Below are 18,021 nucleotides of genomic sequence, written 5' to 3' on the forward strand. Positions count from 1 at the left end.
TTTTCCAGAGTCTCTGCTTCCCAGACTAGACTCCCCCACCTTATACGTATGGCCAACAGTCTTTGCTCCGAGGAGAGGGAGTCTACAACTGAATTCCTCCCTACAACAGGAGAGTTCAGCTAAATTAACTAAACCACCACCTCCAGTAACAATTATTAACTATCAAAAATTATTATTTACAAAACGTAAAGAGAAAAACTTCAGTGGAGCAGGAGACCAGACACTGCTGCTGGCTCTGTCCCAGAGGCCGTAAGAAGGAACTGAGGTTTGGCTGGTTGCTCAACCCCCATTGTGCCCTCAGGAAGGGGAGATTTCAGGACATGGAGAGCACAGCTAAAGCATCCGATCTCCAGTGCATGGGGCACATGGGCACCAGAAGTGCAGCACATCCGGCAAGCAGTCAACATCAAAGGAGGTTACAGTGTGGTACAGACATATCCCACTCTGCCACACCGGTAATCCCATTACCTTGCCAGTGTAGGGGATTCCAGCCTTGTAGGTAGCATCAGCGTCCTCAAAGGTCACCATAGGGATTTTAGATACGATGTTGCAGTGCTTGGTCGTGTTGAACTGCACCCCTAGCAGGAGAGGGAGGGTTGATGGGAGGAAGTTGCCGGGAGCGACACCAGAGTTCAGGCTTCATCCCAGATTTCTCTCCATAACAATCTGCGAGCCATTTCTACCCCCTCTCGCTATGGACTGGAGGGTGTGATTGGGGGAGAATTTGGGAGGTTCGGCTTGGGTCAGAGAAGGATTTTCCTGGGGAATCTGGAAAAGGACAGTTACCTGTTCCGTAACTGGTGTTCTTCGAGATGTGTTGCTCCTGTCTATTCCACAGTAGGTGTGCATGCTTGCCACGTGCACTGGTGCTGGAAGTTTTTCCCCTAGCAGTACCCATACTGGGGGAGCACCAAGGTGACCCCTGGAGTGGCCCCTGTATATCGCGCTATAAGGGGAGCCGCGGGCTCCCCCGACCCTCGGTTCCTTCTTGCTGGACAACTCCGAGAGAGGGGAAGGAGGGAGGGGTGTGGAATAGACATGAGCAACACATCTCGAAGAACGCCAGTTACGGAACAGGTAACTGTCCTTTCTTCTTCGAGTGATTGTTCCTGTGTATTCCACTGTAGGTGACTCCAAGCTAGACCTGATGGAGGTGGGTAGGAGTTTAAAGGTTACCGGGACTGAGCACCGCCCTACCAAACCCCGGCGTCATCCCATGCTTGGGAGACGAACGCATAGTGTGAGGAAAAAGTGTGGACAGAGGACCACGTGGCAGCCCTACAGATGTCCTGGATCGGGACATGGGTTACATAGGCGGCCAACGAGGCTTGAGCTCTCGTGGAATGTGTCTTCATGATAGGTGGCAGGGGAACCCCTGCCAAGTCGGAACACGTGCGTATGCATGAGGTGATCCAGCGGGAAAGGTGCTGGTTGGAAACTGGTTGCCCCCTCATTCGCTTGGCCGACGCAACAAATAATTGCAAGGACTTCCTGAAGTGCCTGGTTCGGTCGAGGTAGAAGGCCAGCGTGTGTAGGCCACGTTCCTCATTGGAGGAATGGGGCTTAGGACAGAGTACTGGTAGGAAAATGTCCTGATCCATATGGAAGGTGGAGACCACCTTTGGGAGAAAAGTGGGATGTGAACGAAGCTGGACCGTATCTTTGTGGAAAACCGTATGCGGGGGTTCCGAGGTAAAGGCCCTAAGCTCCGAGATGCTACAGGCTGAGGTGATAGCCACCAAGAAAGCCACTTTCCATGACAGGTGAGACCAGGAACACGTGGTTAAAAAACAGGAGGTCATCTGGTGGGATAACACCGATTGACCTTGCACCTGAGGGTGGAAGGCCGAAATGGCTGCTAAATGAACCCTGACTGAGGCAGGAGCTAGCCCTTGGGTCCTAAGGGACAGGAGGTAATGGAGAATAAGATGGAGGGATGCAGATGATGGGGAGGCACCCCACTCCCCTCCCACCTGGAGAACCTAGACCATTTGGTGAGGTACGGTCGGCGGGGCAGTGGGGCTAAGGCAGGCTCCCTGTGTGCCGTGGCTATGTGCTGCTCCCAGGAGCAGCGGCATGTCCTGACTCCGGCTCCTACCCAGAGGGGCAACCAGGGGGCTCCGCACGCTACCCCTGCCCCAAGCACCTGTTGGGGATCAGGGTGGTGGGAGGCAGTTGGTGGGGTCAGGGACAGGTGTCTGGGGCGAGGGTGGGGGTAGGTGGCAGCTGTTTCAAGGGAGACATCAGAGCTCTTCTCTCCCCCTCCCCCACAGGAGCCAAAGGAGGTTTTTGCGGGGGAGGATGGAGAGGGGGTCACTGACATTTCCCTCCTCCTCCCAGCAACACCAGCTCTGGGGAGGCGGTGCTTGTGTGAAGAGCCCCTTGTGCTCCAGGAGGAGCAGAGGAGCTAGCCCTTGGGTCCTAAGGGACAGGAGGTAATGGAGAATAAGATGGAGGGATGCGGATGATGGGGAGGCACCCCACTCCCCTGCCCACCTTTGGGAGAAAAGTGGGATGTGAGAGAAGCTGGACTGTATCTTTGTGGAAAACCATATGCGGGGGTTCCGAGGTCAAGGCCCTAAGCTCCGAGACGCTATAGGCTGAGGTGATAGCCAGAAAGAAAGCCACTTTCCATGACAGGTGAGACCAGGAACACGTGGCCAAGGGTTCAAAGGGAGGACCCGTGAAGCCGGATAACACTAGGTTCAGATCCCAATGTGGAACCGGGGCCCTGGCGTACAGGAATGCACGATCTAGGGCGTTTAAAAAACAGGAGGTCATCTGATGGGAGAACACCGATTGACCTTTCACCTGAGGGTGGAAGGCCGAAATGGCTGCTAAATGAACCCTGACTGAGGCAGGAGCTAGCCCTTGGGTCCTAAGGGACAGGAGGTAATCGAGAATAAGATGGAGGGATGCGGCTGATGGGGAGGCACCCCACTCCCCTGCCCACCTGGAGAACCTAGACCATTTGGCAAGGTACGTCCGCCATGTGGATGGCTTTCTGCTCTCCTGCAGAATTCATCTTACATACTTCAAACAGCTTCCCTCCTCCTCGTTTAACCATGGAGCAACCACGTTGTCAGGTGGAGTGCAGCCAGGTTGGGATGGAGAAGGCATCCCCTGCTCTGGGAGAGGAGGTCCGGACGAAGCGGCAGCCTTCGTGGGGGGAAGTGGGGGGGCGCTAAAAGCTGCAGAAGGGTCCCGTACCAATGTTGACAGGCCCAATCTGGGGCTATGAGGATAACCCTCGATCTGCTTGCCTTTACTTTCTGCAGAACCTTGCCTATCAGGGGGAAGGGTGGAAAGGCATAGAACAGTTGGCCTGATCACCGGAGGAGGAACGCGTCAGAGATCACCCCCCTTTCTGCCCCTGCCCTGGAGCAGAACTGGGGGCAGCGTCTGTTCTGGGCGGGTGACCGTGGCAACAGGCCCGGTGGCCCCCCACAAAGAGTCAAAACCGTCTCTTCCCCTGCCTCTTGTCCTTCGAGGGGCCTGGTCACGGGACTGATGCTGAGACTTGCGTCTCTGCTCCCTCAGTCACTTAGGAGGGGGTTCATATCTACCCCTAGCGAGGGGAGCGGAGATCTGCGGCCTAGGTTTGTCCTTTGCTGGCGGGACATATAGGCCCAGAGTTTGCGGGGTGGTACAGGAGTCTTTCATCCCATGCAGGTGAACATCGGTTTAGCCCACAAATAGCGCTTTCCTGTCGAAGGGAAAGTCCTGCATCAGAGACTGAGACTCTGCAGACAGACCAGACAGGAGAAGCCATGACACCCTTCGCATGGATATGGCTGACGCTATAGAACGGGCTGCCGTGTCCGAGGCAGCTTGGAGGGCTGCTTTTACCACTGCTGCCCCTTCCTCAACCAGAGCCTTGAACTCTTTCTTGTCCTGCTCCGGGAGAAGAGGCTCGAACTTCGGTAGAGACCCTCACAAGTTAAAATCATAGCGGCTCAACAGGGCTTGGTGATTGGCCACCCGAAGTTGAAAGCTCACAGAAGAATGAACTTTCCTGCCAAAAGAATCAAGTCTCTTGGCATCTTTGTCCTTGGGGGTGGTGCAGGCTGGCCATGGGGTTCACAGTGGTTGACTGACTCCACCACCATGGAGTTAAGTGCCGGGTGGGAGTACAGGTACTCATGTCCCTTAGCTGGAACAAAGTACTTTTCCCCCGCTTTCTTGGAGATGGGCACCAAGGAAGCTGGGCTCTGCCTCAGGGCAGTCCATATGTTGGCCACACCTTGGTGAAGGGGTAAGGCCACACGGCCCGGTGCCGAGGAGGACAGAACATTGAAAAGGGTGTCCGACGGCTTCTCCATGTCCTCAGCCTGGAGTTGGAGATTCGAGGCTACCCTTTTTGAGCAGGGGCGGCTCTAGCCATTTCGCTGCCCCAAGCACGGCGGCATGCCGCGGGGGGCGCTCTGCCGGTCACTGGTCCCGCGGCTCTGGTGGACCTCCTGCAGGCGTGCCTGCGGATGCTCCACCGAAGCCGCGGGACCAGCAGACCCTCTGCAGGCACGCCTGCGGGAGGTCCACCGGAGCCGCCTGCCGCCCTCCCGGTGACTGGCAGAGCACACCCTGCAGCATGCCGCCCCAAGCACGCGCTTGGCGTGCTGGGGCCTGAAGCCGCCCCTGCTTTTGAGGAGCTCCTGGTGAGTTTTAAAGTCCTCTTGAATAACAGACGGAGGTGCCGCTATTGTCTCCTCCGGTGCCGGCGAGGGGGCCAGTCCGGCTACCAGAGCTTCGGGAGGTGCCGCTGGGTCGACTCCCAAGATCGAGTCTGGGCCTGGTGCCGCCAGTTCGATGCCCATCGACATCTGACTCTGTCGAGGGGGACACACCGAATGGGTCTGGGACACCCCGGCTACTGAGCAGAGTCTCACCTGGGCAAGCAATTCTGGTGCCCCTTGCCACTGACTGGCTTGGGTGCTGAGTGGTGCAGGCTGCTCCTAGGGCCCGGTGCGGCTTGGGGGTGGGCGGCTGGGTGCCGAGGCCGTGGTCGCCGTTGACCACACGGTGCCGTAGGAGTGGCGGGAGCATCTACAATCGTGCCGGTGCCGACTTCGAGATCTGGACCTCAACGACAATGAGGAGCAGTACTTGACCAAAGTGCTGTTCTCATAGTTGTCCCGGTGATCGTAGCTTCGACACTTCGGTGCTGGTAATGCCCAAGGAGAGCTCCGTCTATGGTGTCTAGTGGAGCGGGCACTTGAACCCGAGCGTCCATAACGATGGTGTTGGGATCTGCTCCTGTAGCTCCTATCTGAAGAGGAGCATTGACGCCGCTTGGCTCGGTGCCTGCGCTCCCGACGGGGAGTGGAGGACCTTCGAGACTCCTGCGAGGGTGAGTCAGCCAGCCTGACTGGAGTGGAGGGCTGATGCGAGCTATGTGAGGACCTCATCGAACAGGGCGGCGCACAGTCCTCAGAGTGTGGCTGGTTCTTGCCAGGGAGGGCTGATGTGCTCCCAACGGCGGCTTCCCTCGGGACTGGGAACCTGTTTTGGGCGGTGCACCTGGCACTGGGAGGGAGAGGATGTCATGCATGGCCTGTGCGGCCTCGACGGCATTCTCACCGTGGGAGAGGCACATGCAGACAGGACCAGACTACTCCGCTCAGTGCAGGTCGGAGGTCTGGGTCCCCAGGGGGATCGTGGGCTGCCCAACTCGGGTCCGGCCTCACCCCTGTCCTTCTGTCGATGTCGCTGAGTCTTCCCTTGCTTCTTAGTGGGTGAGCGGTGCTGACTGGTGGAGGGCGCCTCACTCCACACCAAGGATGAGGCACCTGGTGCTGAGTCCGATCGGCGTGCCGGTGCTGGGGCCAACGCAGATTCCATTAGCAGGGCCCGGAGCCAGATATCTCTCTCACGTTTTGTTCGAGGCTTGAACGACCGACAGATCTTACAAAGCGATGAGTCTCACGCAAGCAGCAAAGACACTGAGTGTGCGGGTCGCTTCTGGGCATAGAACTGCGACAGGAGTCGCAAGACTTGAAGCCTGGGGCATGGGGCATGCCCCACACCAGGCAACTAACTAAAGAAGTTATCCAACTATGGAGATGATGAGTACTACTAAGGCTACCAGAAGGGCTGCAGCAAGGCTGGAGCACAAAGTTCCAGCTACCTCCACTGGTGGCAAGAAGGAACTGAGGTTGCGGGGGGAGGGGGGGCGTAGCTCCCCTTATAGTGCGATATAGAGGCGCCACTCATAGAATCATAGAATCTTAGGGTTGGAAGGGACCTCAGGAGGTCATCTAGTCCAACCCCCTGCTCAAAGCAGGACCAAACCCAACTAAATCATCCCAGCCAGGGATTTGTCAAGCCTGACCTTAAAAACCTCTAAGGAAGGAGATTCCACCACCTCCCTAGGTAACCCATTCCAGTGCTTCACCACCCTCCTAGTGAAAAAGTTTTTCCTAATGTCCAAACTAAACCTCCCCCTCTGCAACTTGAGACCATTACTCCTTGTTCTGTCATCTTCTACCACTGAGAACAGTCTAGATCCATCCTCTTTGGAACCCCCTTTCAGGTACTTGAAAGCAGCTATCAAATCCCCCCTCATTCTTCTCTTCTGCAGACTAAACAATCCCAATTCCCTCAGCCTCTCCTCATAAGTCATGTATTCCAGCCCTCTAATCATTTTTGTTGCCCTCCGCTGGACTCTCTCCAGTTTATCCACATCCTTCTTGTAGTGTGGGGCCCAAAACTGGACACAGTACTCCAGATGAGGCCTCACCAGTGCTGAATAGAGGGGAATGATCACATCCCTCGATCCCCTACTTATACAACCCAAAATGCCATTAGCCTTCCTGGCAACAAGGGCACACTGTTGACTCATATTCATATTCAGCTCATATTCACTGTAACCCCTAGGTCCTTTTCTGCAGAACTGCTGCCCAGCCATTCGGTCCCTAGTCTGTAGCAGTGCATGGGATTCTTCCGTCCTAAGTGCAGGACTCTGCACTTGTCCTTGTTGAACCTCATCATATTTCTTTTGGCCCAATCCTCTAATTTGTCTAGGTCCCTCTGTATCTTATCCCTACCCTCCAGCCTATCAACCACTCCTCCCAGTTTAGTGTCATCTGCAAACTTGCTAAGGGTGCAGTCCACACCATCCTCCAGATCGTTAATGAAGATATTGAACAAAACCGGCCCCAGCACCGACACTTGGGGCACTCCACTTGATACCGGCTGCCAACTAGACATGGAACCATTGATCACTACCCGTTGAGCCCGACCATCTAGCCAGTTTTCTATCTACCTTACCATCCATTCATCCAGCCCATACTTCTTTAACTTGCTGGCAAGAATACTGTGGGAGACTGTATCAAAAGCTTTGCTAAAGTCAAGAAATAGCACATCCACTGCTTTCCCCTCATCCACAGAGCCGGTTATCTCATCATAGAAGGCAATTAGGTTAGTCAGGCATGACTTGCCCTTGGTGAATCCATGCTGACTGTTCCTGATCACTTTCCCCTCCTTTAAGTGGTTCAGAATTGATTCCTTGAGGACCTGTTCCATGATTTTTCCAGGGACTGAGGTGAGACTGAGTGGCCTGTAGTTCCCTGGATCTTCCTTCTTCCCTTTTTAAAAGATGGGCACTACATTAGCTTTTTTCCAGTTGTCCGGGACCTCCCCCGATCGCCATGATTTTTCAAAGATAATGGCCAATGGCTCTGCAATCTCATCGGCCAACTCCTTTAGCACCCTCGGATGCAGTGCATCCGGCCCCATGGACTTGTGCTCGTCCAGCTTTTCTAAATAGTCCCGAACTACTTCTTTCTCCACAGAGAGCTGGTCACCTCCTCCCCATACCGTGCTGCAGAGTGCAGCTGTCTGGGCGCTGACCTTGTCTGTGAAGACAGAGGCAAAAAAAACATTGAGTACACTAGCTTTCTCCACATCCTCTGTCACTAGGTTCCCTCCCTCATTCAGCAAGGGGCCCACAGTTCCCTTGACTTTCTTCTTGTTGCTAACATACCTGAAGAAACCCTTCTTGTTACTCCTAACATCTCCGGCTAGCTGCAACTCCAAGTGTGATTTGGCCTTCCTAATTTCACTCCTGCATTCCTGAGCAATACTTTTATACTCCTCCCTGGTTATTTGTCCAATCTTCCACTTCTTGTAAGCTGTTTTTTTGTGTTTAAGACGAGCAAGGATTTCACTGTTAAGCCAAGCTGGTCGCCTGCCATATTTACTTTTCTTCCTACACATTGGGATGGTTTGTTCTTGCAACCTCAATAAGGATTCTTTAAAATACAGCCAGCTTTCCTCCATGGGTCACAGCAGTGCTCCCCTCCTAGGGGTATTGCTAAGGGAAAAACTTCCGGCACCGGTGCACGTGGCGAGCACGCACACCTACTGTGGAATACACAGGAGCAATCACTCGAAGAAGAACTAGAAAATTTAGATCCACCTTCCACGGGGCTTAATCCCAAACCAGCCACGTGACATTTGCCAGCAGGGTCTCATGCCTCTGCGGCCCTTTCCCCAGCAGAGAGCTCCTTACTGAGCGGCCCCAGAGCTGACCCTGCACACAGGCATCTCGGCACAGGGCCTGCCCCCAGAAAGGGCCGTTTTCAGAAGTGCCCAGTGACCTGTTGCCGTTCTGGACCCGCTCTCCTCCAGCCACTTTGCCATCGCTGATGTCAGCACCCGAGGGTAACATTGTAGCCACCCCACAGTTACAGTTTTCAGCCAAATGGCTGTCGCCGCTCTGGAAATCAGGATTCTGCTGGGTTAAATGTGGAGTTATCTGGGTTCGTTACTAAGCGATTAGCACTTGCCATTTTGAACGCTAAGTGCTAACGTCACTGAGGCCGTGACTCAGGGCCCAGCGACACAGGCTGGGCCGTCACTCCGCTCTGCCAGCTCAGTCCACAGCCAGAGGCCACTCGCGGGAGGGTGTTTAGTCTTTGCATGAACGTGCCCAGGTCTGAACTCCTCATGAGGGATCGATCCCAGTGATGGGCTGAACCAGAACCCCAGATCCAACCCCCCAACGCTACCTCTGGGCCCGTCTCTAAAGCAGCTGGGCTACAAATGACATGACCACATGTGCAAGTGAGACCCCTCTGCCCCGGGGGTTCAGTGCTGGGGGCTGCCTGGGGGCGTGCACGTGTGCTTGATTTCAGTCCCACCTGTCCCCTCCTCCACGAGAGACGCCTTGGCCTGCAGGATCATCCCATAGCCAGAGTCGGTCGGCACTAAGCGAGCCATCTCCACCTCTCTGGAAAAGCAGCCGTTGCTGTCAGTCTGGAGGGAGAGAATCAGAGCCCGTTAGCAGCAGCTCTGCACCAGGCCCCGCAGGTGTCAGCTCAGTGGGTCTCTCATCGGGCTTGGCCTGCTTAGTGCTGGGACGGGAGACACTCAAAGAGAACCTGGGTGCTGCAGGCAGCAGCAGGGGGCGCTCTCACCTTGGGGTCAGCCCTGACACCGGTACCCCAGCGCGGCGCTAGGGGGCGCTGTACAGCTGGAGCTACTGTGGGTGGAATGAGACGAAAAACAGGCCCTGGCCACTCGTGCCCATTACAGATCCCCTGGTGCTTGTCCCCCATCGTCATGGTAACGCTGGCTGATTCCAATCAGCCCCCACAGCCCCCCAGGGACTGAGAGCATTCAGGGAGATCTGCCCCCGCCTAACGAGAGCTGCTGATGAGGACGGGCGGCCCCATAACCTGGGGCACTCGCCTAGGTCTGGAGAGTCCCTGCTCTGCCGCAGGATGCCTGCAAGTCGCTCTGAGTCCGGCTCCAGCAGAAACCCCCTGCGGCCACGAGTCTGAGCCCAGCCCTGCTGTCCCCGCTTGTGCTGTGGGGCTAAAACCAGCAGGTCAATGGTTGGGTCCAGGCGCTAGACTCGGGGAGGGAGGAGGGTCTCGGAGCCCAGGCTCCAGCCGAGTGTCTACACTGTTCCTTCAGCTCCGTGGCGCAAGCCCCAGGCTGCAGAGCTGGGCTTGGAGATGCTGCTGCAGGGTTTTTGCTGCGCAGACGGACCCTGAGCATCTCTGAGCCTCAGTTCCCCATCTGTACAATGGGGACAGGAGCCTGCCCCGCCTCCCGGGGGCTAGGAGGGTAAGTGAGGCACTGAGATATTGTGGGGAAGGGGGGGCCGTAGAGGTCCCTAAGCCCAGCTACACAGCTGCCAATTCCCACCCCCAGCCTGCCAGAAGGGGACCCGGATGGATCCAGAGCCTGATTCACCTGCACTTACACCAGCTTTACACCAATACGTCTGTTAGTCTATAAGGTGCCACAGGACTCTTTGTCGCTTTTTACAGATCCAAACTAACCCAGCCGCCCCTCTGATACTTGACACCAATGTCACCAACATCATCACGGCAGATCACAGCACCCCTCTGGCCAGTGTAAGAAAACCATGGAGAGGAGCCTCCTCCAGCAGCATGTCATGTACCTGCCCCCTCCGCAGTCACACTCACCTGGCCAGTAAGCTCCATGCACCAAGCACCGTACCAGAGATATGCTTGTTGTTCCTCCGGACACAGGCTGGCCTGGACCCTCCCCAGGACGGGCTTCCCGTAGGTGTCTCTGTTTAGCAGTGGGAAGGGAGAGGGTAAGTGGGAGGGGAGGGGAGGGGGCCAACGCCCCTGCCCATGGGGGGTCCATGCTGGGGTGGGGCTGGTCGTGTGGGTGGAGTGAGAGCCCCAGGGAGCCCTGCCTGGCCATGAGCATGGGGCAGAGGGGGGCGCAGGCAGGGAAGGGGCAGGTCAGATCCTGGCCTGGGGGGGGAGGGGGAGGGGAGTCAGGTCCAGGGCGGTACCAGCCCCCCCTTTATCGGCCCGGCAGAGCTGCTGTCACACTCACCGGCCGCACACTCGCAGCAGGAGCTTCTCATCCAGCACCGTCATCACGGGGGGCAGCTCCAGGGTCACTTCGAACTTGGGCAGCACTGGGGGGCAGAGAGGGACGGGGTGAAACTGACCCGCAGCCCCGGCTCGGGGGTTTCATCGCGATCCTCGGCCTTGGAGCTTCTCCCCGGGTCGTGCAGCCTCCCACCAACCTGCCGGCCGGGCGGGAAGGGCCTGGAAATGGAGCAGGGCTGGGCAGAGGCTGCAGCAGTAGGGTTGCCAGGTGTCGGGTTTTCGACTGGGACACCTGATTGAAAAGGGACCCTGGCGGCTCCGGTTGGCACCACAGACCGGGCCGTTAAAAGTCCGGTCGGCAGCACAGTGGGGCTACGGCAGGCTCCCTGCCTGCCCTGGTGCCACACCACTCCCAGAAGCAGCGGCATGTCCCCACACCGGCTCCTACCCATAGGGGCAGCCAGGGGGCTCTACACGCTACCTCTGCCCCAAACACCTGTTGGGGATCGGGGTGGTGGGAGGCAGTTAGGGGTCAGGAGCAAGTGTCTGGGGCGAGGGTGGGGGTAGGTGGGAGCTGTTTCAAGGGAGACATCAGAGCTCTTCTCTCCCCCTCCCCTGCAGGAGCCAGAAGAGGTTTTTTGTGGGGGAGGATGGAGAGGGGGCCACTGACATTTCCCTCCCCCTCCCAGCAACACCAGCTCTGGGAAGGGTGTGTATGTGTGAAGAGCCCTTTGTGCTCCAGGAGGAGCAGAGGTGGGGCTGGGGGCACAGGGCAGAGGTCGGTGGGTGCTGGGCTGGACAGAGGTGGGGCTGAGGGCACAGGGCAGATGTGGGTGGGTTCTGGGCTGGGGATGGGGGGACAGAGTTAGATGCTGGGGGGTTGGTGAGAAGCTGGAAGCTCCGTCCTATCCGGCAGCCAGCGAGCTCCTGCAGCAGGAGCTGGGATCAGCTCCCACGATAACTTTAGTGACATGGTAACCTACCCCGTCCACATCCCACAGACACTGGGGGGAGGCGGGCGGGGCGAGGGGGCTGCAGAAATCCAAAGTCAGACCAAAAACATGAAACAGTCATGGTTCTCACTCATGATGTTGGACCCACAGACACCTCACCCCAGGGAGACTCAGGAATCCCCCTCCCGCCCCACGTGCTGGAGCCACGGCCTTGGTCGCTGCCCTGGGCCCCGCTGCGCACCGTATTCCTCCACGCTGAACGAGTGCCTCGTCCCCTGCGCCTCGATGGCGTACGTCCCCAGGGCCGGCTCTGCAGACAGCGGGAGGGACAGATCCACGATGCCCTGCTGCGGAGTCACATCTCGCCACTGGGCGATGCGGTTCCCGCTGGGATCCTGGAACACGGACACGCCCTGCTCAGCCACTGCCCCCACACACAGCTCGTCCCCGGCAGCCCTCGAGAGCCTCGTGCTGCCGACGGGGGCTGGATCGACGTCCGGGGGCTCAAATCCTTCTCCTTAGCCTGGAGCAGGCACCGCCGGGCAGCCGCTGGGTAAGGGGGCCCCTGCTAGCGCCCCTCAGCCCTGACCCGAGGGCACCACCCCTGGGGGGAACAGGCTCCCGAGGGACACCCCGTCTCCAGCCTGGACAAAGCCCAGGGAACTCGCCGTAGGGACCGTTTCCATCTCATTGCTAGGCCTCTGGGGGTAGGTTCCCTGGCCCGCTCCTCCCTCCCCAAACCTCCACCCCTCCTCTTTGCCCCTGCCGCTCCCAGAGACCCTCCCTCCTCCTCTGCCCTTCCCACATCAGGCTCCCAAGGCAGCTCCCCACTGAGTTCCCCACTGACTGAACAAGTCACTGCCTGACCCAGAGTTCGGGGGCTGGGAACATTCAGGGTGAGCGACTCAGGCAGGGATCCCAGCCAGGTCCAAACCACCTGCCTCCCGGACAGACACCCCCAGATGCTGCAAACTCAGGGTGGGGAGGATGTAATCCGATGGCACAAATGTCCCCTCCCTGTCCCCCATGGGGCCCAGCCCAGAAACGCCCTGTGCTCTGGGACCCTTTGCAGCCCCACTGCAGGGCAGAGGGCTCTAGGGCTGGATTGCTGGACACTGTGGTCACAGCCCAGACTCCTCTGGGATCCCCACCACTGAACACCCCCGGGTGCCCTCGGACGAGCCAGACAGGAAGAGGAGGAGGCTGGAGAGGCACAGACTGACCTGCACGGTCACCAGGGGCAGCTGCAAAGCAAACAGACAGGAAATGGCTGGTTAGAGGGACAGGAAACACCCCCCACTGCCCCCGGGCTGCCTGTGACCTCCCCAGGGCCGGGGTGTCTCTGGGGCCATGGGGGATCATGGGGACAGCAGCGGGGGTGACCGAGGGAGCAGGGACAGGGAGGGGAGCCCATGAAGCTGGAGCCCTCGCACCTCCCATGTCCCACCCCTCGGTGGCGGGTACAGGGCAGTGGGTGGCTGGTCTGTGCGTGGAGGAGCAGGGCGAGATGCTGGGGTCTCTGCCAAGGGGCAGTCTAAGGGCCGGGGGTCTGCGCTGCAGCCAGTGCCCGGGCGAGGTGGCTGGGAGGGGAGCTGTCAATCTGTATTTCCACACTGGGCCCGATTCTGCCACCTCACTCAGCGCGCAGCACGGTTAGGCTGAAAGGTGCTAATGACTGTCATCGGGGGGGGGGCACCCAGAGCCAATCACAGACTGCACTAAAGCCAGTGGGTGCCCTGCACCCTCACTCCGGCTCCATGCAATGTGCAATCAACCCTCTCTGTGCAGTGAAGAGACTGCAACCAACAGAGGCCACTGCCCAAGGCACTGGGCTCTGAAGCCCAGGGGGCTGCTCCACACGGCTGTTTTCAGCAGGCCAGCACAAGCCCTGCTACTGCAAGGCTGTTACCTGCCCTGGGAGACTCGCCCCCTGCAGCAGTGTAGGGCAGGGTGGCGGCTGAGGCATTCCCAGATACCGGAGATCCCGGTACTTCCAGGATTGGTGTGGGCCTGTCCCCGCTGGTGTGACCTCGCACACTCGGTGTGTGTGAGTTCACGCCTGCAGGGGCGGAGCAGTGCGCTCTGCCAAATGGCGCCCCCCATCCAATACCAGACACAAGCATGCACTGGACGGGGGCAAACCACCCATGAAGAGGACTGTCTGATTTCAAACCGGATGAACAGGCTGCCTGGTGTAGACAAACCTAACGTGTCCAGTGCACCAGGGCCCTGTTACCCTGCCCCCCCCCACCTCCCACCCCAGCTCTCACCTTCCGGGTAATGGGAACGAAGTCTTTGTCCAAACTGACAATTCGAAACTTCACTGCAAAGGAGCAGAGGCAGAGGCAGGAATCAGCCCCGGCTCGGTTTGTCTGAGTGAATTCCCAGCTGGGGAAGGTGCCAGCCGGACACCCCGGGCACTGACGGCCTCTGTGAACCCGCAGAATGGGCCCAGCCCGGGCAGCGCAGCACCAGCTTCCCCCCGCTGCCCTCTGCCAATGAGCCCCGGCCGTGCCCTGCGTGGCAGGAGGCTGCCCGGGGAGGCCAATCGGTGCCCCCTGCAGTGTCTGTGCCATCGCCAAGGACGGGCTGAGACCCCCACTTGGTTCCAGACCGGCCCCCAAACAGGCCTCAGGCTTTGGGCCTCTTCTCCCCTGGGGCCGGGTGCAGACAGGGGCCTAGAAGTGAGAGTCCCGAATCCCCCGCTAGGCCCCCAGCCCAGCCCCGGAGCCCGGGAGTCTGTCCCAAAGGCCTGGGGCCCCAGGAAACTCCCTCCAGCAGCTCCTGCCCTCTCACTTGTCTGTCCCGGCTTGTAGACGGCCTTGTCCGTCTGCACAAAGGTCCCGGGCTGCAGCGCCCGCAGGAGCACCTTCTTCCGCGCAGAGAACTGCAGGGTATCTCCCCGGATCGAGACGTGCAGCTCTGCCACTTCCTGCTGCCCCCCGGACGGGGCTGGAACCTGCACACGGGGACCCCAGCAAGGCCACAGCAGCCGGTAATGGGTCGGTCGTGGCGCAGACCCGCTATCGCGTGGGGGGGGGACGTGGTGTTTGTGGGTCCCTGTTCCCACCCCCCCAAACACAGGAACCCCCATCCCCAGCCTGGGGAGCATGAACCTGGGGTGCTCGATGGAGTTGGAAGCCAGGGCGCTCTGTGCCCCCCACCCATCCCCGCTCCCCCCTGCCTGTCGCTGCTGAGGGATGGGCTTGAGTTCTGTGGCTATAGCTGCCCATTAAGTGACCAGCTCCGGGCCCATGGCCAGTCCCCTCACCCCTGCAGTGCCCGGGGCCCGAGGCTGGGCTGGGGCTGCAGACCCGGGGCTGACGGGCTCCGTGCCCATGGCTAGTTCCCGGGGCCGTGCCCATGGCTGCGGGCGGGGGCTCACCTGGAAGCGCACGTTCTCGTGCAGACGGGGCTCCCGGACCTCTCTCTCCAGCAGGGTGATAGCGCTGGGCCCATCCCCCCTCTCCAGCCGGACGCTCACCCGGACGGTCTCGTTGAGGTCGCCGAGATGAACTGACACCGTCCCCGTGTGCGGGTGGTAGAGCTCGGCTGGGCTCACCACCACATAGTGCCTGGGGAGGGAAAAGCACTGGGCAGTGGGGGAGGGGACAGCCCAGAGCTTCCCCCAGGACTGGGGGTGACTCCCGATTTCTGAGTGTCCCCCCTGCTGGGAAAGGGCTGCGTCGATGGTGCTGGAGGCTGATTCGTTTCTCTAACCACAGGGCAGGGGCAGGTCAAGGCCTCCCCGCTCCTTCCCCCACCCCAGCCTGCCTCCCGTGGAGCTGGTGGGGCCCCGGGGACGCAGAGAGGGGCTCAGTCCCCCTCAATCCCCGGCCTCTCGGCTGCTCAGTCTGCCCAGAAGGGGGCAGCTAGTGGCGTTGAGAGTGAGCAGAGACCCCTGCGCACGGCAGAGGATGGGCGGGGGGGCTGGTTAGTCTGGGGCTGTGCTGAGCACCTGAGCCCTTTGCCCGGTTCTGCTGAGACGTTGGTTTAACGTGCCGGGTTCGTCGGTAATTACTGTTCTATTGCACTGGTGCCTAGAGGCCCAGCCCGGCCTGGCCCCCTGCGCTGGGGCTGGACAGACCCACAGGCAGAGACAGGCCGCGGCCCGAGGAGGTGACAGGCTGACGGGAGCAGGCGGCCGCAGAGGATCATCACCCCATGGTACAGGGGAGCTGTGGCTCAGAGGGTCGGTGTCTGGCTGGGGGCGCACAGGGCATCTGTGGCAGAGCCAGGCACTGACCCCAGCTCTCCTGGGCCCCAAGCCACTGCCTTAACCAGAGCCAACCACCCCCGGTGCTGGGAGGGGTCGGACCAGGCAGCCCAGGAGGGACCCAGCATCAGGGACTGAGCTCCCAGGGGAGAACAGACCTGTCCCGTCAGTTTTGGATCGAGCAGCCCCCTCATCAGTGCCCTCAGCTGCTTCCAACCCCCTCCGCACCGCCCACCATGCGGACAGACAGACAGACACGAACAGGGCTTACGGCTCTGCAGACGTCCCAGCTGTGAGGTGCAGGAGGAGCAGCAGGCAGGTTACTGGGGCCCCCATTCCTGGGGTGCAGGCAGATGGGCAGGTGCAAGGGGACTCACACACACGTCACCCCCCTCTGGGTCCTTCTTCCTCCCTCTCCCCCACGCTCTATGCTGGAGACCAGCCTGCTCTGCCCTGATACAGACTCTGGAGCCGGAGCTTTGCTTTGATCCGGGGTAAACAAGGGTCGTGTCAGGTCTCTGGCAGGACTGGGGGACGCAGCTGGGACAATATTTACCCACCACCCCCAGCTGCTGGATTCGAGGCTCTGGCCCCTTGCATTGGTCACACGGCAGGGGGTGGGACCCCTCTGGGAGTCGGTGGTGGTGCAGTAGCCGGGATGCTGGGGAAGCCCTGGCAGGAGCATGGGGGAGGAGCTTGCTGAGAAATTAGTTTGTAACCCCTCTGCCAGGTGGGGCTGGCAGGAACCAGGGCCAGGTTCAATATCTAGAGGTTCAACAAAACAACGCAGAAGTGGCTCGAGCCCCCACCCAGTAACCTGGGAAAATTACAGCCCACCCTTGGGTTCCTCTGGGAGGCAATACTGCCCCACTTGCAAGCACAGAGTCTGAGTGTAAAAAGGAAACGTTTAATGAAAGGAGGGAAGTCACCCGACATTAATTAGGGGAAACGTCACAAGCAGGATTCATAGACACAGAACTGTGAGCAGGACGCCGACCCCAGGGTGCCTGGGGCAGAGTCTTCTGCCGTCTGCCTCATGTTCTGGAGTTCTACAACCACAGCTCCTGTTCTGTGCCCCTCTCTGCTCCCTCACCCCACCCCACTCCCAGTGGTTGTCCTGGGTCAGTGAGGTGCAGCTGTGTGAGTTCACCTCCCCCCACCCCAGGAAGAAGGCACCTTGCTTGCTCTGCCATCTGAGCACTTGTGCTGGCTGGCCGCCTCGCCAGAACACCAAAATAAAAGTCTCATAATTTAAATGAAAATCTAGGATTGTAACTGGAATGCAGAGTCTTGGTTACCAAGTATTTGTAACTTAACTTTCATGTGTTTAGGAAATGCTGAACAGTTCTTTTGGGGGGTTTTTCTGTCTGGTAGTTTAAATAAATAACCAAAATAAGTGAAACTGGTGTGATTATATTGCATTATTTTAACAAAAAATATGCAGAATTTTGGATTTTTTGGTGCAGAAGTTTGGGTTTTTTGGTGCAGAATTCCCCCAGGAGTAAGTCTATAAGTACCTACACGGGGGATAAATAGTGGATAACAGACTCTTCAATTTAGCTGAGAACGGCATAATACGATCCAATGGCTGGAAGTGGAAGCTAGACAAATTGAGACTGGAAATATGGTGACCATTTTTAACATGGAGGGTAATTAACCAGTGGAACAATTTACCGAGCGTTGTGATGAATTCTCCATCACTGGCAATTTTAAAATCAAGGTGGGATGTTTTCCTATAAGATCTGGTCTAGGAATTATTTTGGGGGAGTTCTCAGACCTGGGTTATACAGGAGGTGAGACTAGATAACCACAATGGTCCCTTCTGGCCATGGAATCTATCAAGCTATGAATATTTGTCTCTGTACATTGCATCTGCGCTGAGCACGCTCCAGCCCTGGTCTCTTCCATCCACACTGAATATAGGATCATTGGGACTGGCTGGGTCCTGCAGGGAGACTCACAAGGGAGCTCTGGGTTTGGGAAGAGGGGAGGGGAGAGGGCTGGTCTGTCACACACACCCACACACAGGCAC

At 58.6% G+C, this 18,021-nt stretch overlaps 1 protein-coding gene across 1 annotated transcript in view; it reads right to left on the reverse strand.

The window, feature by feature from the left end:
- LOC120384945 (alpha-2-macroglobulin-like protein 1) overlaps window positions 1–16,343 on the reverse strand; it is a 66,781-nt gene extending 50,438 nt beyond the window's left edge. Inside the window, exons 1-10 of the mRNA XM_039504048.1 lie at window positions 16,261–16,343; window positions 15,159–15,348; window positions 14,570–14,732; window positions 14,044–14,096; window positions 12,997–13,017; window positions 12,015–12,168; window positions 10,822–10,906; window positions 10,437–10,545; window positions 9,141–9,255; window positions 469–578 (exon numbers count right to left, since the gene is read on the reverse strand). Of these exons, the coding sequence (XP_039359982.1) occupies window positions 469–578; window positions 9,141–9,255; window positions 10,437–10,545; window positions 10,822–10,906; window positions 12,015–12,168; window positions 12,997–13,017; window positions 14,044–14,096; window positions 14,570–14,732; window positions 15,159–15,348; window positions 16,261–16,325 (1,065 nt within the window). The 5' untranslated portion in view covers window positions 16,326–16,343. The remainder of the gene's footprint in view (window positions 1–468; window positions 579–9,140; window positions 9,256–10,436; window positions 10,546–10,821; window positions 10,907–12,014; window positions 12,169–12,996; window positions 13,018–14,043; window positions 14,097–14,569; window positions 14,733–15,158; window positions 15,349–16,260) is intronic.
- Between the last annotated feature and the right edge of the window lie 1,678 nt (window positions 16,344–18,021).

This window comes from Mauremys reevesii, linkage group 17, assembly GCF_016161935.1.
Source record: "Mauremys reevesii isolate NIE-2019 linkage group 17, ASM1616193v1, whole genome shotgun sequence".
NCBI lineage: Eukaryota > Metazoa > Chordata > Testudines > Geoemydidae > Mauremys > Mauremys reevesii.